Source organism: Lasiosphaeria miniovina, assembly GCF_030549165.1.
Source record: "Lasiosphaeria miniovina strain SMH2392-1A chromosome Unknown B0T26scaffold_8, whole genome shotgun sequence".
NCBI lineage: Eukaryota > Fungi > Ascomycota > Sordariomycetes > Sordariales > Lasiosphaeriaceae > Lasiosphaeria > Lasiosphaeria miniovina.
The window spans coordinates 2,472,138-2,491,789 of NW_026848227.1; the positions used below are offsets into that span (position 1 = coordinate 2,472,138).

A 19,652-nucleotide genomic window follows, 5' to 3' on the forward strand; every position below is an offset into this window, starting at 1 on the left:
TCACCACCAACCTCACGTCCTTCTTTACCCCTATTCTTTTCACTTCATGGACAAGGATCGAGGAGCTCGAATTATAACTATGTGGTTGTAATTGAAAGGGTACTGCCTAGCTGACTACCTCGAAGATTATCCTGGCAGTTTATCAGAGGGGAAAAAGCGGGAAAAAACCCATATACCTTAGTAGGTACAATAGACTAACTACCAGGACCGTCTCGGTCCGGACTCTCAACTTTGGGACAGCATGTCAAGATGACAGCTGTTCCGTCTTTCCACTTTCCGCCGCGCAGCCATCATGTTATGGCCAGGACTCTTCTGAATCCGCCACTACCGTACTCCCTAGGTGTAAAAAAACAAAGGCACGAGATACCCATACCTATACCCTCATCAACATTGCACTGCGCTACTCCTGTTGTTGTTATTATGCCTAGATGACCAAGACGATTCCCAGAAGGTAGCCACTACGCTTCTCCCGCCCCAAACACTATCACTTCACGCTGTCCTGTAGAGACTGTTTGTGTTCCCATAATCCTCCCCCATAACCATTGCCCTCATCCCCGTAATCATCATCCCCATAGCAACCCCATCCACCTTTTTAGTTTTAAGGGGGATCAATTTCCAACCACTTTTAACTCTCATACATGAGGTATATCTATTGTTGCGTACAAAAAGAACGAAAAAAAAGCAGACCGGAATATGAAAACGAATAAAAGGAAATGTGGATGTAGGAAAGCGATCCCCCCCTTTAACAACCGCCGGTCGAAGAGACGTCACAACATCGCCGAGGGGTTAAGAAACCGGCCACGGGTCTCGCGGGAGGCGCCGCGAGACCGGCCTCGTGCTCCCAAAACGACAGGCGGCGACCCCTGCAGTTCCTCATGTTGACGATTCGTGCTGAACGTTGACTGGGGAAAGGGAGACTCGAGCCGCCTCTGCTCGAGCCGCTGCTGCGCGCGCCAGAAGTTCTTGCGGCGCCGCTGAAAACAGGCACGCGGGTCGCCGGCGCCGGCGAAGACGAACTCGGAGGAGGCGAAGCGGAAGGGCCACGACGCGCCCGTGATGTCGCTCGTGTGGCAGTACGAGTGCATCTCGGTGCGGCCCGCGCCACCTGCCCGGTAGTCGATGTCGCTGTGGTACAAGCCATACCGCTGTGCGTAATGGTTGCCTTTCCCGGCGAGGTAGGCCGCCGTGCCGACGGCGCGCTGCGCCCCGCATAAGCCCGCCGCGATAAAGTCAGCCGGCGTCATAGCGCGCGCGACTATCTCGCCATCTCCAGCGTCATCCTCGGCCGACCCCAGCACCGCGTCGCCAGTCGTCAGAGCTCCCTGCGGCGGTGCGCGGTGCGGGCCCCAGCCGCCGTTCACGTACCATCTGGGGCGGTATGACGATACTTGTCCAACGGGCGCCACGGGTTCTAGCGGCTCCATGACGCGGAACGGCGCGTCTATCAGGGGCACCATGTAGTTGGGGTCGAGGCCCGGGTCGCACGATGCGAACTGCCGCAGCTTGTCGGTCGGGATCGGGGACGGCCTGTGGATGCGACGGCGCCTCATCAAGGCCTCCCAGTGTGCGTTCGTCCTGCGCCCCACCATGTTGCTTTCGATTGCTCGCCCGTGCGGGAGTTGGTCTGCTGCCGCGGTGAAAAGAGACGGGTTGCTGTGGAGGGCCTGCAGAAAGACGACGGGGTCGGGTATGTACCCGGCGGTGGCAATGGCGAGGGGGACGTTCGCTGGCGCTAGTTCGGTGTTAGGTGGATTGCTGTCGACGCCGTCGTTGTCGGCAGGATTGTCGGGCCAAGGAAGTTCGGAGGCCGTGAAGTTTGTCGGGTCTTCTTCGCTGTCGCCATTCACTATTATTGTCGAGGAGCCCGCGGCGCTCGCCATCGCGTCATTTGGGATGTTTGAGGATGTTTGAGGGGTCGACGATTTCGTGATCAAAAAAGGTGTTATCTGTCACTTTCGTAACGAGGCGGCTTGTCTAGGTAGGGCGAACAACGTGAGATGGATGGAAAGGGAAAGAGGGAAGGAGCGCCGAAGGCGACTACGCAGTTGTAGTTCTGAGGGCGCTGCAGCTGCGACGATTCTAGGAAGAAACGGCCGTCCTGAGCGGAAAATTGATGGGAACATACAATGAAAGGAAAGGAGAGGGAGCGAGTAGGGGAAGTAGAAGGGGCGAGGCATGGAAAGCTTCCAGGGCCACTCTGAACCTATTTTCTATTTTTTAGGAGCTCAGTATGGGAGATGGACAGTGAGCTGGCCCATCCCTAACAATGGCAGTGTCATTTAATTTTCGTCTGGTCTGAATAAAAAGTGAGATTCTTTCTCCTATCTGATTTTAGATTTAGTTTTCTATTAACGTGGCCCGCCTGGCGATAATTGTCTCCCAGCTGACCGCCTTCGCACCGAAGCATAGCCCTTTGCCGCGCGCACCATCCTTTTGTATGAACATGTCTCTAGTAAAAACCCTTTAAATCCTTAGGTTACTAACGGATATCATGACTAGACCTTTACGCGAGTGTTGAACCAAATTTGACGACTCAAGGGAATAAATCTTGCGACAAACTTCAGCAACAGTGTGTCACAACGTCCCATCTAAAGGCAAAGACCACAATATAATCCCATTTATCGGGCAGCAAATCTATGGTTGTGCCGAACCTTGACGGCTCCGGGCCGTTCAAAGTTCGGGTGTGTGGAGCGGAGCGGCCGGCATGTGATGCGCCAGTTGTAGCCGGATCCGAGAACCTTTCATATTGGACTTGTGCTTCATGCTTCCGCCGGGTATTGGCTTTTTTTTTTGGGACCAACTTCAATCTATATATCGCATAATCCCATTTAAAGCCCCACCCTATCTAACGCGACAACGAGGTAGAGACACGACAAATCTGGCAACAGGCAACCGATTACGGCGTCAGTCTCTTGGGAGTTCTCGGGTAGTAGGCGGCCAGGTGGACACTCGGCAGATTGAGATAAAAAGCAACCACGCGATCCAATCCCAAGCCAGCACCTCCATGCGCTGGGACACCTGCTTGACGGAAAATGTCGACGTATTCTTTGATTCCAGGACTGAGGGGATCAACACCCTTCTTCCGGATACGTGCCTCAAGCTCAACGGGATCGTTGATACGCTGGCCACCTGATAGAATCTGTACCTCATTGTCAGTAACTGGGTTATTCAAAATTGTTCTCAAATTCCCCAAAAGGGTTGTGAGAGGATAAAGGTGAGGAAAATGAGAGGGGAAAGGGGGTTAAAAAGCTCACCTCCTGGTTCCGCATAAACATGTCGTAGGCATTCGTTACTTTGGGGTTCTTCGGGTCTTCTTTCGCATAAAACGGTCTCGCGCCCTCGGGGAACTTGTCGAGGGCGAAGAAATCCGTCTTGTATTTGGCTCGGATCAATGCGCCAAGTGCCTTCTCCTGGGGCGTGCTCATGTCCTCGTCGTCGCTCACATTGCGGAACTCCTCGGGTCCCTCTTCGCGAAGGAGCTTTTGGCCTTCGGCAAAGGTGAGGCGAAGAACGCTTTGGCCGGGCTCAGGGACGAGGAACTCTTCCGAAGGGTACACGGAGCGGACCAACTCGACCTCCTCGGAGCATCTCTCCTTGATACCACGGAAGATGTAGAGAAGCAGGCCTTCTATCGTATCCATGATTTCGTGATAGTCCTTGACAATCTCCATCTCAAGATCGAGACCCGTGAACTAAATCGCGTTAGCTAAAATCCCTAAATCGACCTGACGTACCACTCGGAAAAGTGATTTCTGAACTGCAGCCCCTATATCTAATTCTTCGGCCAATCTTGTATTTTATTGGCCCAACCGATGTTTACTGTGGGGCAATCGGCCCCAGGCCCCTGGCGGCTCTGAAAATACTCGTCCGAGTAGAAGCGATAGCACAATCGCGCTTTCTTACCTCGGTCACTAAAAGAGAGGTAAGTCAGTAAGATAGCTGGGCATATTAAGTTGGCGCTATGTCAAAATTACTGTGACGGGGCGTGTTGCTGTTCTCGGCCCGGAAGACGGGGCCAATGGACTGTTTTGGGTGGCACTACTTAGCAAACGGAGCCAGGGGGAGGCGACGTTGGTTGACGGGCAACAAGTACACTTACGAAAACACGCTTTCTCCCACCTGCGATTTCAATTTGCTTGTAGAATTGTGGGCTCTGGGCTACATTATGCAGTTAGCTTTCAAGCCAAGAGAGGGGGGGGAAGCGAGCGGTTCCTGCTTTTACCCACCTAGGAAAGCGTCCTGTCCGAAGTAAGGCAGGCGGAAGACGTTGGCGCCGCCTTCAGAAGCCGCGGAGATCAAGTTGGGCGGCTCAAAATCTTTGAAAGAGAGCGACCGGAGGTACTCGCGGAACAGCTGCTTGACCTCGGCCCTTATATCGGCGATGGCCTGCTGCACTGGAGCGCGTTTATGCATGACTATACTTTCCAAATGGGCTATCATGCTGGCAGCAGGCACACCAGTGGCCTCGCCTGGCGGGGCGATGCTGAGCTTCTCTACCCCTTCCTCGACCTTGGCCTCCTCGTCGCTGAAATTAGTGACGGGTCTGTTTGCGGTGGCGAAGGTTAGTCCCAAGACCGTCGGAGCCGCGGCGTGGACGAAGCACTTGGTGATGTGCAACTCGAGGTTGGAGACGCGGCAAGACTTGACGGGCTCTAATGGCTTCTGGATCACACCCTCGACGACAACAAAACTCTCGGGGTTGACGGCACCGATCCACTTGACCATCTGGCGACTGACGGGGGCACCTTCGGGGTTCGCCGCAGCAATCGCTTGGATGGTCCAGTTGCCCTCCTCCCGCAGCTCTGCAAAAACCATCTTGGCCTAGAACCAATATGTCAATAAACTTCCCAACAGCCAAGTTCTTCATACTGGGGATCTTGTTGTCTTCCTCACCCCTTGCATGCGAGAATTCTGAAGCCACGCCCGGAGAGTAACCGTCTTGCCCACACTCTCCTCTCCAAGTGTCTTTAGGTTGATGTGGCCGGCGTCGGGCGAGTATTTGGTGACGTCAGTCTCCTGTCCATAGTTGTCTTTAGCCAGGTCCTCGGCCTGGGCTGCGGCGTCAGAGGTAGCGGCGGTGGCAGCTCTCTCAGCAGCTCGGCGGGCCTTCTCAGCTTCCTTCTTGGCCTTGGCCTCGGCCTTCTTTGCCGCCTTCTTGGAAGTGCTGGCGCCCTCGTCGCCGGCCTCAGCAGCAGCTGTGGCGGCAGAGGCCTCGGCAGGAGGAGCCTGAGCAGGAGCCTCGGCGACCGGGGCAGGCGCGGGCTTCGGTTGTTCGGCCATGATTGTGGTTTCGGTAGAATGGTCAAGACAAATTGGGAATTGAGAGTTGGAAGACCACAAAGTCAACAGGAGGAATGCTCAGCGACAAGTGAGTGGGTGGGATGACTCAAATTCCGAGCCACCTTATTCCGTTAGGCAATAAGAGGATATTGGCTGTGGTGGTGGAGGGGCACTTTACCTTTTTGGCGGGGTGGCATATGAGGGGCAGCAGAGGCACCCGAACCGGGAACGCCCATCACGGCTGACCCTAACCCCCGCAAAAACCGTTCGCGGTTGGTAAAGCAAGTCACAGCGGCGCGCTACGAGCCCTTTCCTTTTCCTGACATTCCCTGGTCCCAGTCACTCGTGAGACACTAGCCACCACAATGGGCTCCAAGCGCGATATTGTGGCTTTGGACCCGTGCGAGAGCGGCGGGAGCGACGACCAGTCCAACCAATACTACAAAAAGCGCCGCCGAGAGCAGAAGCTATCTCCGTCGTCGACGTCTAAGGCGAAGAAGAAATCCGTCGAACCTAGAATCGACCTTGCGTCCGGCCAGCGTGCTGCTTTCCCAGGCATCGGCGAGACTCCGTATTCGAGCGATGACGAGTTTGAATGGGAGGACGATGGCGATGCTCTTGCCTACCTCAGCTCTGTCCAGTGCGTATTCCTCCTTTCATCCATGACGATTTGATTGCCTCTTGCTGAATCAAACCACACCCTTCTTGCCCATACCAGAAGCAGCATGTTGCTAATATGGTAAGTATTGCAGACATCAAGCCAACACTATTCCGACTGTCATTTCAGCCCCAAGAGTTGGGCCCCAGCTGCCGTCGCACCTCCAACCTTCCGGCACAGACGACGATGGTAGCGTAGATAGAAACATCTATGACAATGGCGTAGGAGACTTCAGGGGTTTCTTCCATGATGGCGCATTCATAGCAGCTCCGGACCCCCATCCATCATCCGACGAGGAAGGCGAGTGTGCCGAGGACGGCCACGCGACTAGGGATCGAGCTGAGATCAACAAACAGCTGCGCGAGGCATATTACGCGTCCTTGATGAAACAATTCAAGTCCCTCCGGGCCCAGTTACACCGGAAACCACCGCACAATTTCGTAAAAGCTCTGCCTAGAGAAAACGGGACATTCGTTGGCCCTTTTGGGAGCGGGAGCCCGACCGCCGCTATCTGGACCCGCCGCATCCTTAATACCGATCCACGGCCTGTCCAGGTTGCCGCTATGAGCCCGCTCGGCGTAATGAGGCTGTTGCGGGTGATTATGAAGGGCAAGCTCATCCGCCACGGCTACGAGCTCCCAGAGCGAACGAGTCGGTGGGTGTGGGCCCTCCTTGCTAGGCTTCCAGACGGAGGCGAGATGGGCTACGACGAGATTGGCTGGATTCGCGACCTAGCCCGTATTGCGGTCCAGGTGCTGGTTAACGACCAGCAGCTGGCTGCGCTGAGGGACGAACTTGAGGAGGATGGTGAGAATTTTCCAGACGAAGTTAAACATGAGGAGCAGGAGGTCGTCCCCGAAAATACGAAGGCAGACGTGGTGGACGATTCATCTCACTTGGAACTCAGTGCATTGAACAGCACGGCAGCATCAACCGGCCCTATGCCCGCTGAGGCTGCAGATGGCCTAGTTAGCGTTCATCAAAACGACCCCAACCACGACAGCGGCGGAGAGATGGATATGGATATTGACGATGGGGAGGTGCTTGACGAACCCACCGCCGTAACTGCTTCCCATAACGTTGACGGCGATCTTGCAGCGGCAAAAACCAGACTTCTCGATCAACTCGAGAATCTTGGAAATTTCTATACCGCCAAAGCTCCGGAACCCACACTAGAAAACGGCTCACTAAATGCGGAAGGCAAGAGATTGACGTCTAACCATAATCACGACGACGACGACAGCGAGCAGCAGCGGGAAAAAGAGAGATCCCAGATCAACATGAGGGCCACCATGAACATGATCATCACTATCGCTGGTGAGTTTTACGGGCAACGAGACCTCCTGGACTTTCGTGATCCCTTCCCTGCTCGTTAATACGGACTCGGGTATTGCAAACCATTTTCTTTGCATTGGGCCTGCTCGCTATAATCTGGATGATCTGGTTGGTTTTCATTCTCGCTCTGTCTTGGGCTATCTCAAGGAGCCACCCGTAGTCCCCTGGTTTCCTAAGGAAGTATGTCTGTTTTTCTTCCTCGGCGTTCTTGCTCGTATTATTGTATAATATGAGTCTCCCCCTTTTTAGCGTCCATAGAGGTTGATAACGACATGACATAAATTACTTCCTGTCTGTGTCTGCCTGTCTTTGTGTACGGCTGTCTCTAATTGATTTACAACATGATGTACTGTACATACAGTTTTCGCTATAGCTCGGCCCAAACCGAGCCATGCCTCTGCCCTTACGGGATATGGTATGTTTCCCCAGATAGAAAAAAACGCCGCGCCAAAATATGCCAAGTACTGTAGGCCGCCCTCTGGTGATGGAGTCCAACCTGGGTGAGGATCAGGGGTATGACAAATGAAAAGCAAAAGATGATTTGCCTCATCACTGCCCGTCGTCGCTCTATGTTTCTTTGTGAGAGCATCAATTTTGTGGTGTGTGGTCATCTGGTGAGCGGAAAAGACGAATAAGGGGATGGAGGGCGAGAGCGAGCGGATCCGATCACTCAACGTCCATATCGCTGCCAATGCCGCTGCCACCGCTTCTCAGTCGATAGTCCAGGAAGGCCGCCTCCTGGAAATCGTCCTCGTCCACCACCATTATGTTCTCCTGGTCGGCATGAGCAAGTGTCGAGGCTGAAGATAAAGCATCGCCTGCACTGCCGACTTTGCGTATGCCTGCGCCCAGGCCCTGCGGCGAAATAAGCAACTGCTGCTGCTGCTGTTGTTGTTGGTGGTGCGGCTGTTGCCGTCGCTTCGGCACCGCCAGCACGCGCGAGTTCTCCTCCCAGCCCACCGGCGCCAGGCTTCGCGGCGACATTTCTCCGTCGAGCCAGTCCTGGCGGTTCCTCCACGGCCCTCCGTGCTGCAGCAGCGCAGCGGGGCGCTGCAAGCCATCTCCGTCGCCTGCCTCCTCGTCCTCGGCCACGTAGATGCGCTTGCGCGTTGTGGCAGCTGCTCGCATTGGGACGATCGTCGCGGGCGCAATTTCCGCGGTGCTGATGTAACTCTCGGCGCTGCTTACCGCCGACTCTTGGCTGCTCGTCAGGCCAGGCACGGGCGGCATCGTGTCCATTTCATCATTGTCGTCGTCGTTGTAGACGGACACGGCTTGTCGGCGCCCGCCAAACGAGGGCACAGCCGGCAGCTGCTGCACGGCGAGACCGCCGACACGGTTCAGCCCGCAAAAGGGCTCGAGCTCCCGCAGCTGCGAAGATGTCGAGGATGCGCTACTTTCGGTGGCGATAGGGACGCTGTCGCTAGTATCGCTCCACAGCGAAAAGGCAGAGCGGACGCTGCCCGTCTTGTAGCCCTCAGGCACCGACTTCCGGACGCGCATCCCCACGCTGAGAAGGTTGGCTTGCACGTGTCCGGGTAGGATTGGACCGTTGAATGGTGTTTTGGTGGTTGCGGACGATGATGGCGCTGCGGAATCACTTGCTGCTGGAGAGGAGGATGGCGAGGCGGCGGACTTGTTGAAGAAGGACGTGATTTGTCGCTGCGCTAGATCGCTCGCTGCGCCCGCGAATTGGCGCTTGGTTCGCGGGCCTGACATGTTCCTGCAAGTTTTGTTTTCTTTGTTGTCGTTTGGCTTGGCAAAAAGGGGGGATTGGTGCTGAGAAGACTTGTCGCAAAACGACGTATTGACGTCGGGCTGGTATCACAAACTTGCGACGATGTGTCTGACAATGACAGACCAGGAATTGGAAATGGTTGAAAGAAGGCTGGGGGTGAAGGGGGGGGGGGGCGCTAGAACAGGCCTGACGACTTTGACGATCGGGCTGCCGGCCGGACAGGGCATGGGGATGCATGGGGAAGTCGCGACCGTGTTTTGTCGCGTTAATTGAATTTGGGCCCAGCCGATTGGTCCATCATTCGCGGTCTTGGCATTTATTACGTCCGTTTGCGTGGGGAAGTGGGACATTCTTTGACGTCCCTGTTCCCAGTGTTCCAAGAATAACTCCTCCGTACAGCACAAGTGCCGTGTCAGCTTAGGTACCTTCATGGAAGTTCTTTATCGTTCAGATTTCAGAGGCTGGATAATTTGGCTTTATGACCCTTAGCCGCATGATTTGAGTTGCCTAGCTTTGTTTGGTTTGGTTACTGCCTGTTACTTTGAGGCATTGATTGACCAGTCGCTGGGCAAGGACAAAAAAAGATGCGGGATCCTAACTTGGCCGCCGCGGCATGAAACAGAGCAACCGTAGGTGTATGCGGCGCAGGACTTCCTGGCTGCCCTGCCTTCCTGGCCGGCCTGGGCTCTTCGTGAAACAACCAGAACTAGGCTACTTGCAGATTACAGAGAATAACAACCTAATCTCTAAATTCGCCCATGGCTTTTAAGAGTCCATGATTGTCAGCTGAGGGAGTTCGTATAAAGCGAAGTCACCTCAAGTCCATCGAAAATCAGCCGGTTAGCTTCACACACCTGGCCGAGAACATCACGTCATAACAAATCATCACGTGGGGAAGCCTGCGGTCAGGTGCCTGTTTTCATGAATTTCGTGAAATTCATCGTAGAGCAACAGTGCTCTCCTATCCTGTCCACTGAACTCAGACTCTTCGGCGATCCTCAGCCCATCCACGTCCTCGCATTTAGCGGCAGCCCGCCACCTGCCCGTGACAAGACCAGACCCCATCTAAACACTTGTGAAATGCCTTGCCAAGCTAGTTGTCAACCCCTGCAGTAATGACCTGCCTGTACAGCTCAAAAGACGAAGTCAAACCACGCATAGTCGGGAGAAAAAAGGTCGGGAAAAAGTGTCGACGTGGTGATGCAAGATATCCGGACCCCAAACGCCCCTTTTGTTGTGGTTTGAGGTTAATTTTGGTAAATCCATCTTCTATCCGCAAATGAGAATTGATTGACGATCGAGTAATGTTTCTAGGCGCCCGACTCAAGAAAGCCTTGCAGCTACCAAAATGACCCCATTACCATGCCATTATGTCGAAGGAAAGAAAACAGCCAAACGAGACCATCTACTTTCTCCGGAAAGAGCATCCCTCGGTGAGTCTGGCCTTGCCACCAGTCGGCTGGCAGAGGACGGTCGTGCAGCCTTGGCAGATGACGACGGTCTGGGCGTGTGAGAAGACGGTAGTGATTGTGAAGCAGCCGGGGCACTTGACGTCCATGAAGAACGACCGGGGAGCGGGCACAAGCGCCTGCGAGCCTTGTCAGTATCCGGCTGGCCACCACGGGCCGGGCGACGTTTCCACCCGGGCCGGAAGGGGTTGTTCGAGACGGCGTACCTTGAGCTTGTGCTTGCGGGCCTCGGCGGCCGGGCTGGGGTTGATGAGATCAACGGCGAGAACCTTTATAGAATTCAACAGTCAGCACCACTCCATGCTCTGATCTGCAATATTCTGCCTGGTCCCCATTTCTGTCCAACCCTTTTCACGAACACGTCCCCTCACACATTTCGGCTGCCGCATTCGATTTCGATATCTTCTCTATTGTCCCGCATTTTCCATCATTTCTTCGCAGTGATGTTTATGCGTGTTTCCTCCATCTCGGAGATGCGGTCCGTCGTGACGAGCGGGTGGCAAGCAAAATCGGAAATTTTCGGGCCTTACCATCTTGACTGATTGTGAAAAATCGGGACGTCGATGCCGAGGCGACGAGCTTTTGGTTGATTGATGAAATCTGGGGGGTTGGCGGCAGATTTATGCTCGTGTTGATGGTTGAGGAAAAGAGGGGAGGTGGACGATACCTAGCAGACATAAAAGTTCGAGGCAAAATTTCGGTCTGTGAGCCCAGAAGCGAATATTGGCTAGACTGGAAAAGTGATGGTTAGGGCTCGCTCGCGTGACCAATCAAAGGCTGAAATGCACAGACCCTGGGGGTTAATGTGGGGCCCGCTCCAGGCTGTGCTTTTCTGGAGAACGAAGCTCTTCCACGGTGGGGTTCCGTGCAGTTCACAGAGCGGGGCGGTTGGGTGCGGAGCAATGACGACGACGGGAGCTTTCTTTCCATCGAGGATCAATGCCAGGCAGCAATATCAAAATAAACGTTTTTTATTTGAATCTGACCAAAAGACCCCCCTTGGGCTCGCTTTCTCTTCTGGCATACTGCGCCATTTTGTTCTGCAATCGCGCTGGGAAGTCCACTAACTGGAGCTAAGCATACGGTAGCTTGATCTAAGAATGGCAACTCCAACAGACCAGCGGATTGCCGTTCCTATAGACGACCCCAACGCCGATACGGAATGGTAGGCTTCCATAATGTCTGATCTCCTTTCTTGTATGTATGCTTACACGACCATTCAGGAATGATATCCTCCGGAAACATGGCGTTATTCCGGAGAAGCCCCCGAGCCCGACTCCCATGATCGAGGAAGCGATCAACGAGGCTCGTCGGCTCGCGCACGAAAACCGGCTGGAAGGCAAGAACCTCGACGAGTTAGATGAGCTTGAGGACGAGGAAGACGAAGAATTCCTTGAGCAATATCGGCAGCGGCGACTTCAAGAGCTATCTTCGATACAAAAAAGGGGTGTGCACGGCTCAGTTTATCCCATATCCAAACCCGACTATTCACGCGAAGTTACCGACGCATCTCATAAAGGGGTGGTTTTCGTCAATCTTACATCGTCTCTGACCACAAATGTTGAGTCACGGGTGCTCTCGGAGCTATGGCGCCAAGCAGCGCGGGAGTACGGGGACATCAAGTTCTGCGAGATTCGGGCGTCGCAAGCCATCGAGAACTACCCCGAGCGCAATTGCCCCACAATACTGGTTTACAGCAATTGCGACATACTGAAGCAGATTGTGACGCTTATGACTCTCAACGGAGTGCGGATGAGCATGTTGGATCTTGATAAGCTGCTCGTTGAAGTCGGAGCAGTTCCTGGTAACGACATCAGGGTGCTAAAGAGGAGAAGGGAGGCCGAGGATGCCGAAGAAGAGAAGTTCGTGAACAAAGGCATCAAGAGCAGCAACGATCGGTCAAGGGGTGACGACGATGGCGATGACTGGGACTGAGCTACAGAGCGTATCACAGCGTACCTCATGCCTACTACCCTCTAGTGAGGGGGTTGATCATCAAGTACAAACACAATTCCCAGGCGCAGTGAAATGTCTGCGCTTAAAATCGTGACCTGAGTTTTGAGGAGTCCTGCTTTGTCATTACCCAGGATGCACCCCGTGAGCTGAAAAGCCTCGTAGATTCGTCTGGGTGTGTAATAGCCTCTGCACTAAATACCTCATCCCTCAGCGACTAACATGGTAACGGGCCGGGGCCGTATGGCAATGGCTGTTCTGAGAGTGGCTGGCTGCCCGACTCTTTTCTTGACAGACGGGACGGAAGCCGTGACGAGGCATGCGCGCTGATCGCGTTGGTTGAGCTTGTTAGCTATTTTATACGAACTCCGACGTCTTAGGTGTTAACAGCGCTTTCATTACTGATATTCCTGATGGTGAGCCGCTTTGGGTTACGTGTAGGCCTATTACGAATGGTATGTCTCCTACTTCTACTGATGATCTTCTTAACGTAGAGATTGGAGGCGAGCCGTATCGCTCTTTAGAATCGATCCTATTCTGGGACCTGAGTAGGTCATGTTTCGTGCAAGTCCACACGGGAAGCGGCTAACTGTTGGGCAGGGCTACGTTTTCCGCATTTTGGGGGAGAAAGCTGACTGCACCACCCCTCACTTACGCGAGGATTCTCATCCGGTCTTCAGAGATTCACGGCCGACGCATTCTCAAGGAGGGAGAAGGAAGGATCTAGCCACTCCTACATTGACACTTACAACAATTTCCTACGCCTTGCCTTGCAATTCAAGCCTTTACCCTCCTTCTTTTCTTCGAGGTATGAGCTAGCTCAATCGTGTGCCCAACCTCCTCCAGCCGCTGCGCCCCAGGGTCGCGCGCATACCACCCCGGCCCAGTCACTCCGCAGAAAAGCACCTCCGCTCCTCTTAGAAAGGGCGATCTTAGACTGAGGGGTTGAGGCACCTCCCTTTCGACGTTTTCATAGAAGACATCATGTCTCGACAAGGTCAGAAATCCCACTAAGGAGCCAGTCAAGCGCTCGCAGAATGCTTACCACCGTCATAGGTCCTTCAAATGCGGTGATTGGGGGTCGTGTTTCTAAGGCCATCCTAAAGACGCCAGAGAAACCAAAGCAGGCGCAGAAACAGTTCGGCTCGCGATCCTCGGAACCCAAATATGGCTGGTGTCCACAGTGCCAGTTTGGCCACAAGGTCAGAGGGGGAGTCAACCCCGAGAACGGCGGCAAGTTTGCTGGCCAATTCCGATTTACATGCAGCAAGCCCGAGTGCAATTTCCTCCAACTCTTGAACGAAGACCCAATGCTCACGGCTCCCCCAACGCCTTCCAAGCACCCAGAGTGCCCTCAATGTGGTCTGGGCCGCCTGTTGAAGAAGTGTAAGGACGTCTTCAACTACAAAGACCAGTACCTGGAGTGCACGCGAAGGAACGCTCCTGAAAGGCCTTGCGACTACCGTCAAGCGATTCAAACGCCTAGTAAAGAGAAGGAGGCGAAAGCGAAGGCGACACCAAAGCTCGACGGGAAGAAGGAAACAGACATGAAGACGATACCGCCGCCCGCAAGACCAGAGCTCATACTGTCTGATCCCGCTGTCACCTCCAGCAGTCAGCTTCAGGCAGGCGCCATGGCATGGGAAGCTGCTATCCTGGCCCGGGACCCCGAGGGGCTTATCGACCTCACGAAAGACGACCCGTCAACCACAGTTGATGCTCGATCCGCCATTAAGTCAGGGCCGAAGCTTGTCAGCAGCACTGATCTTACCGGTCATGATTCCGACGAGGAGGTTTGGATCCCGAATAAGCGAATTAGTAATGCAACCAATATAGGTTGGAACATCGCTCTAGGAAACACAGTCGACTTTGACGATCTTGACGCGGATGAAGAGCGCCAGTTGGTTGAGATTGCCGACGCTGTCTCTGCTGCCTTTCAATGAAAGCCAGCTTTCGAGTCACAGTGCCAGAGGGCAGGGCTGCGTGTAGATATGCCACCCCTTAGAAGGAAACCGAACCCCTGGAGACGGAGGTACGCTGCTGGGAAATGATGGGGGATGGGAGGCGAGAGCGGTGGGAGACTGGCTGGCTATTCAAGCAATTCACTCACAATGCCGAGGTGTTTAGTGAATGTCGATGACGTGCAGAATTGTGCGCCTCAAGTGCGTTTTTGGCTGGTGATGAGTTCTACGTCGCCTTCCTTCCGCCGTCATGCTTGACATGCTTATTTTGACGCAAAATGAAATGCCTAAATGGAAGACAAATGGGTTGTGAAGGTGATTTACTATAGGCACCCAGATTTACTAACCTATCTAGACAGTGTGAGGATAGGTTTGGCTAGGAAGAAGATAGAACAATTGGACGAGCCTTCACTAGGTGAAGGGCGGGAACCTTGGCCAAGGCAACGCTCCCCCCAAAAATGCGACCCTTTACACCGGCTAGCTGATCCGAAAGAAAATCGATTCCCACAAATTGGGAGGGCGAATTGCAGGGTTCCAAGTTTAGTTGTTTAGGCGAGACCAACGCTAAACCAGAGGGCTGGGATTGGATGCACGGCTGCTAACACAATTCAAGAACTAAGTGTGGGGCAGCTGTGGGGAAACAGCCACGGATCAACACCGTGGAATCACTAGCTCTGAATAAAGACGCGACTCTCAACTTCCTCGACTTTCGACTTTCGCGGCTTGCAACAAACTGTCCACCAACTTTCTCCCCTCATTAAGCCCTTCAACTCTGGAAAATAACTGGCTCCTCTTGCTGCACACATACTCTCATTTTATCTTGTATTCTTGTCTCGCTCTTTTTTGGAGCTTTGTACAAGAACCGGGACACTGCCCCGCAGTCACGTCCAGCCGAGATACGGGACGCGTTCCACAGCGGCCGCGCCCCTCCGCTTCTCGCCGCACCCGTGGTCATGGCCGACGAGCCAAATCTGCCGCAGCTGCCACGCTCAGCTGGCAATTCGGCGGCATTGATTTTGGGTTATGGACGCAAGCGTGCTAGAGGCGCGAATGCTACCTACGCACCTCCGCATGTTTTGAGCTCGAGCGACCCTGCCGTCTTCTCAAGTGATGACGACGCGGGATTGGACAACTATGTTGACGGCCGGCGTAAGAAGCGATACGTGGGAACATGGTATGATCAACATCCAGTATCGTCGGCGTCGTCCGACTCGGCCCTGAGCGTCGAATGGGCGGCTCCCCCCCTCCCTACCCACAAGCGAGAGTTTAGAAGACAGCTCGACAGCGGTGTTTGGCTGGAACAAGACGCGGGTAACCTCTCTACGGCTGGCGGGTCTGCTAATGACGACGACCTGGCTAGTGATGCCAAATCCGGCGACTCAATCGATTCGGCATATTCGGCAGACTCGGGCGACCTTGAAGACTTCTGGTTTGAAGGCGATGCAGAGATTCTCAGAGCATTTGCAAAGAATGTGTTGCCTCCAGCAAACCGCACAAAGCTCTCCGCTGAAGAGCAGGAGGCCAAAGAGATCATCGATGAATGTGTTGAATCCGGCAATACTATCGTCCAACTCAGGTATGAAACGATTTTTTTTTAAATAATGTTTGAGCCTTGTTTTCTAATATTTTCTGCTCTAGCGATTTGGGCTTGCACGTCATCTCCAATGAAGTTCTCGAGCCAATCTCGGCGATTACCCCCATTCCCAATGTGGATGTGGGTGTCGAGTTTGAATACCACGAGCCCTCAATCGAGGTGTACATGGCAAACAATTCTATCCGGGAGTTTCCCGGCGCCATCCTAGGCGTCGAGTTCTTGACAGTGCTGAGCCTCCGTGGAAACAAGCTCAGGGAACTCCCCTCGTCTATTGCGTCTCTGAAGAACTTGAAGGAACTCAACATTGGTCAGAACCTCTTGAGATATCTACCGGGCGAGCTACTGGATATTCTAGGTGTTAAAATGGCATTCAAGAAGTTAACGGTCCATCCCAATCCATTTTATATGCCCAAGGACTGGCGCAGCCAAGCATACACGATGTCAGGCCCGATTGAGGCCTTGGAGGGAAGCGAAGAAAATCGCGCTCGCGGGGAGTATGAATCTGGGACCTTTGGCCGGAATGTCATGGGAACGGATTGCTGCCGGACTCCGGTTCAGGTGAATGATGGAGTACGACGACCCATCTCCGAGTTTCGGTTCCCCGCGTTACATGGTCCCCACGACCCCCCCGACCAGGACCTTGCTAAGCACGAGTCCGAAGTGTATCTCGAGCGGGAAAGCTTTTGGGAATTGGCTTTGCCGAAGAAAATCTCGTACCAGCCACGGCTTCCCGAAGACGGACAAGGACCGCCGAGACCAAAGGGTGCGCCGTCTCTGATGGAACTTGCTCTCCGAGCCGCTGTCTACAGCGATCGCGTGAACGATCTGGTTTTGATGGTGAACCGTGGCGACCTCATTGCGGACCACCTTACCAGGTCGTTCAACCGAGCCGTTGAAGTTGCGAAGATGGGTGGCCAGAAGTGCTGCGTCTGCGGCCGGGAGACACTAACACCCGCGACTGAGTGGATCGAGTTTCGGATGGCCGGGAGACGAGACGATATGCTGCCATTTATGCGTCGCGGATGTTCGTTAGCATGCCTCCCTTACAAGGCAGCACCGCCTCCCCCCACCTTTTTCGATCAGCGTCTTGCGATTCAAAGCGCCATGGATGACACACATGGTATCGAATATCCCGAAGATTTTGTATGGTAAGGCTTTGGGTTTTCGTGTTTGTGTTTGGGGAGAAGCGGGATTGGAGTGGCGTGCGGCGTGTTGGAAACGGGTGTTCAGGTTTCACGATTTGATACCCCCGGAAGAGTCATGTTTTGAAGGTTTGAGCGGAAAAGGGTCGCGTGTAAAGAGTACTGAAGCGTCATGTCTGAGTACTAGAGAATGATTTGGGTAACGAAGCGTCGTGTGCATATAGCGTTAGCGGGGTGTAGGCTGGAGGGTTGTGTACATTTGAGTTGTGAGATGGATTTGAGCCTTGGGGGGGGGGGGTTACTCATTGTTTGATGGTCTGTCTTGCCTGTCAACATTGAGGGAGAATAGACGGCCTTTCTGTCTCCGTGTGTAGAGTCATGTATGGATGTAGATAGGTGCGGGCGAGATAGTCACATGTCTGGACAGTTGCTTGTCTCTAAGGATATCTTCTATATCGCACAGCAGAGGCATACTTGATACAACACACTGTGATCGAGGCAATAATACTGGACGATATAAGACGGCTTCGTGCTCTTCGTCATTGCAAGTACTGAACTAGATTTTTTGAGCATTTCTGTTGTGGTTTTGATATCCCCCGAATATGAAGCTGCGGTGCTTTCACGATTGTTGAACTTTGAAGACACGGCATGCCTCGGCGAAAATAAACAACGGCGACTTCCGTGTGGCCTAGACAAAGTGGTAGTCATTTCCTCTGCACCGAGAGCCCTGCAGTTTAGTATAAACGATAGATTCAAGTCACGGATCCGAGCTGGGGTCAACTGGCAAGACTATATCTTGAAGGTCGTCGACTACAAAGCTGGAGGCTTCTTGTGAGGGCTTGAGAAGGGACAGATGGGGTACTTGGGAGCCGCCCAGACTGGAATGTTCTTTTTACCACGCTTAGTAAAGTGGTGAAGTTGCTCTCTGTATTAGACCGACGGTAGTTAGGTGGGTGTGGAGATAGAGACAGCTGTTCTTGATTCTACTTGTCCAGGTACACTTATCCCGAGCATCATCCATGAGATGGTTGTTTGTCTAGCGATGTAGTCGGGCAGTAGAAAGCAAGCTATCAAAGTCCAAGATGGATCCCCGATGGCTGTGTACATTTCCCCGTCCGTTTCATTGGCAAAATATTATGTTTTGTTTTAGCGTCGGCTTCCTACATCGAATCTTAGCTAGTAGTAGGTCGGCGGCCTGTTTTGTTTTCTTCACCAAAAGACACGTGAAGAAGGGGAACCTGGCCCAGATCTAGTTCTAATCACTTGACTATTGAACCACCACATGAGTGCGGCTTCTACAGTCTACACGTGCAATTGCAAGGGGCTCGTAGTACCCCGAGCCTTGCGCTGCTCGCTGGGCGATCGACGACGAGTTTTCTCTCTTCGAGAAGGAAAGTCCGGTGCCATTCTCATTCTCCCCCCCTGGGAACTAGCGGTGGTGCTCTTGTAATGATCCACAATGGAACGAGAACCAGAACAACCATCGACACGCCAGGCTGAATGGGGCAAGAGACGAAAGATCAGCGATGCCAAGAGAACCTGGAACTATTGACCTAGAAGCTACATACAACCGCTGGCAAAAGTTGTATGTCTCAGTAGCAGCGCTGAAAGCAGGCAAGGCCGGCTGCTGGCTTGCAGCAGCTCTCTCTCTAGGCCAGGCAAGTGTTGCAAAGAACGGTGTGTCCTGTCTGGAGGTGGCTGGCGCGTGGGCAAAAAAAGGAGAGAGACGTTCGAATGTAACCCCCGTCCATCTCTGCTCCCAGTACCAGTCCATACCAGCACCGAGGAACGCAGTGTCCGCAGAGACACCATTAAACCCCCAGCCGTTATTCCTATGAAGCCGTCAATTGTAGGACGTGCGGATATCTGGTCAAAGCACCCGCGCCGGATCCGCCCCAGATCGGCAAGTTGCTCCCGGCTTGGCTGTCCCTTGTGGCGTGGCGGCCGATGGCGGGAACCGGGCAGCAGAAGACGTTCCTTCTTTTCTGCTTTCTGAAGGCATTTTTCTTTCCTTTTTTTCTGTTTTTGCCCTGGCTTGGCTTCCTGTCACGTCACCCACCCCCAGACCGCCAGCGAGAGGGCGGGGCTCAGAGAGCAAGGGCAGACCAGGCCCCCGACCCCCCACAAACATGCATCCCTGACTTGCATAAGTGCTTAATTGTGACAAGGAGGGGCGGGGGGAGGGGAGGGAGGGGACACGGGACAGGACAGGACTACAGAAAGAAGACGTGATGTGATGGGATGGCGCGCGACACCGCCCGCCGCGGCGTTTCGATTGCGGCTAGGGGGGGCGGGTCAATCACAATAGTCTGATCTAAAGAGCACATGAAGAAGGAAAGAAAAAGAGACGGGACGGGACGAGATAGGACGAGATGAAGAAAAAGAGGAAAAAAAAAAAAAACTCCGGCCGAGACAGCTTGGTAATTAGTAATACCATTACCACCACCACCATCACCATCACCCTCAAATGACGCTGGAAACCCCGACGCCGCGCTGAACTGAAATGAGACACAGAGCCATGA

General features: G+C 53.8%; 8 protein-coding genes across 8 annotated transcripts; 4 read left to right on the top strand and 4 right to left on the bottom strand.

Moving 5' to 3' along the window:
* Nucleotides 1-271: 271 nt before the first annotated feature.
* B0T26DRAFT_506283 (uncharacterized protein) lies at nt 272-2,320 on the bottom strand. The gene has a single exon (XM_060435396.1). The coding sequence runs from the start codon at nt 1,878-1,880 to the stop codon at nt 768-770; it is 1,113 nt and encodes a 370-aa protein (XP_060290445.1). The 5' UTR covers nt 1,881-2,320; the 3' UTR covers nt 272-767.
* A 300-nt stretch (nt 2,321-2,620) lies between these two features.
* On the bottom strand, nt 2,621-5,426 carry B0T26DRAFT_731976 (tRNA synthetases class II-domain-containing protein). Its single transcript, XM_060443077.1, has 7 exons — nt 4,894-5,426; nt 4,227-4,821; nt 4,100-4,158; nt 3,975-4,023; nt 3,904-3,911; nt 3,255-3,692; nt 2,621-3,139 (listed from the first exon to the last, which is right to left on the bottom strand). Exons 1-7 carry the CDS (start codon nt 5,278-5,280, stop codon nt 2,897-2,899), a joined length of 1,779 nt encoding a protein of 592 aa, XP_060290446.1. The 5' UTR covers nt 5,281-5,426; the 3' UTR covers nt 2,621-2,896.
* A 339-nt stretch (nt 5,427-5,765) lies between these two features.
* B0T26DRAFT_607852 (uncharacterized protein) lies at nt 5,766-7,308 on the top strand (the record flags this gene model as incomplete). The annotated part of the gene is made up of 2 exons (XM_060435846.1): nt 5,766-5,920; nt 6,033-7,308. Coding segments are annotated over 2 exons (1,431 nt in total), but the record flags the coding sequence as incomplete, so codon positions are not given.
* A 631-nt stretch (nt 7,309-7,939) lies between these two features.
* B0T26DRAFT_659070 (ribonucleotide reductase inhibitor-domain-containing protein) lies at nt 7,940-8,992 on the bottom strand (the record flags this gene model as incomplete). The annotated part of the gene is made up of 1 exon (XM_060438924.1): nt 7,940-8,992. One exon carries the CDS (start codon nt 8,990-8,992, stop codon nt 7,940-7,942), a length of 1,053 nt encoding a protein of 350 aa, XP_060290448.1.
* A 1,424-nt stretch (nt 8,993-10,416) lies between these two features.
* On the bottom strand, nt 10,417-11,013 carry B0T26DRAFT_744366 (ribosomal protein S27-domain-containing protein; the record flags this gene model as incomplete). The annotated part of the gene is made up of 3 exons (XM_060444406.1): nt 10,417-10,599; nt 10,687-10,749; nt 11,011-11,013. 3 exons carry the CDS (start codon nt 11,011-11,013, stop codon nt 10,417-10,419), a joined length of 249 nt encoding a protein of 82 aa, XP_060290449.1.
* Nucleotides 11,014-11,580: 567 nt separating this feature from the next.
* On the top strand, nt 11,581-12,415 carry B0T26DRAFT_658887 (thioredoxin-like protein; the record flags this gene model as incomplete). Its single annotated transcript, XM_060438908.1, has 2 exons — nt 11,581-11,645; nt 11,704-12,415. The coding sequence occupies 2 exons, from the start codon at nt 11,581-11,583 to the stop codon at nt 12,413-12,415; spliced, it is 777 nt and encodes a 258-aa protein (XP_060290450.1).
* A 920-nt stretch (nt 12,416-13,335) lies between these two features.
* On the top strand, nt 13,336-14,531 carry B0T26DRAFT_506713 (uncharacterized protein). Its single transcript, XM_060435397.1, has 2 exons — nt 13,336-13,430; nt 13,490-14,531. Exons 1-2 carry the CDS (start codon nt 13,418-13,420, stop codon nt 14,374-14,376), a joined length of 900 nt encoding a protein of 299 aa, XP_060290451.1. The 5' UTR covers nt 13,336-13,417; the 3' UTR covers nt 14,377-14,531.
* A 731-nt stretch (nt 14,532-15,262) lies between these two features.
* Nucleotides 15,263-17,323, top strand: B0T26DRAFT_506721 (uncharacterized protein). The gene is made up of 2 exons (XM_060435398.1): nt 15,263-15,970; nt 16,033-17,323. Exons 1-2 carry the CDS (start codon nt 15,348-15,350, stop codon nt 17,138-17,140), a joined length of 1,731 nt encoding a protein of 576 aa, XP_060290452.1. The 5' UTR covers nt 15,263-15,347; the 3' UTR covers nt 17,141-17,323.
* The last annotated feature ends 2,329 nt before the right edge of the window (nt 17,324-19,652 follow it).

Excerpts from the sequence above, each read along its gene's own strand:
- B0T26DRAFT_506283 (XM_060435396.1), bottom strand. The coding sequence starts at position 1,880 with ATGGCGAGCGCCGCGGGCTCCTCGACAATAATAGTGAATGGCGACAGC.
- B0T26DRAFT_731976 (XM_060443077.1), bottom strand. The coding sequence starts at position 5,280 with ATGGCCGAACAACCGAAGCCCGCGCCTGCCCCGGTCGCCGAGGCTCCT. Across the intron at positions 4,822-4,893 it reads AGAATTCTCGCATGCAAGGG|GCCAAGATGGTTTTTGCAGA; the intron begins GTGAGGAAGACA and ends TATTGGTTCTAG. Across the intron at positions 4,024-4,099 it reads GTGGGAGAAAGCGTGTTTTC|TCCATTGGCCCCGTCTTCCG; the intron begins GTAAGTGTACTT and ends CACCCAAAACAG.
- B0T26DRAFT_506721 (XM_060435398.1), top strand. The coding sequence starts at position 15,348 with ATGGCCGACGAGCCAAATCTGCCGCAGCTGCCACGCTCAGCTGGCAAT. Across the intron at positions 15,971-16,032 it reads AATACTATCGTCCAACTCAG|CGATTTGGGCTTGCACGTCA; the intron begins GTATGAAACGAT and ends TTTCTGCTCTAG.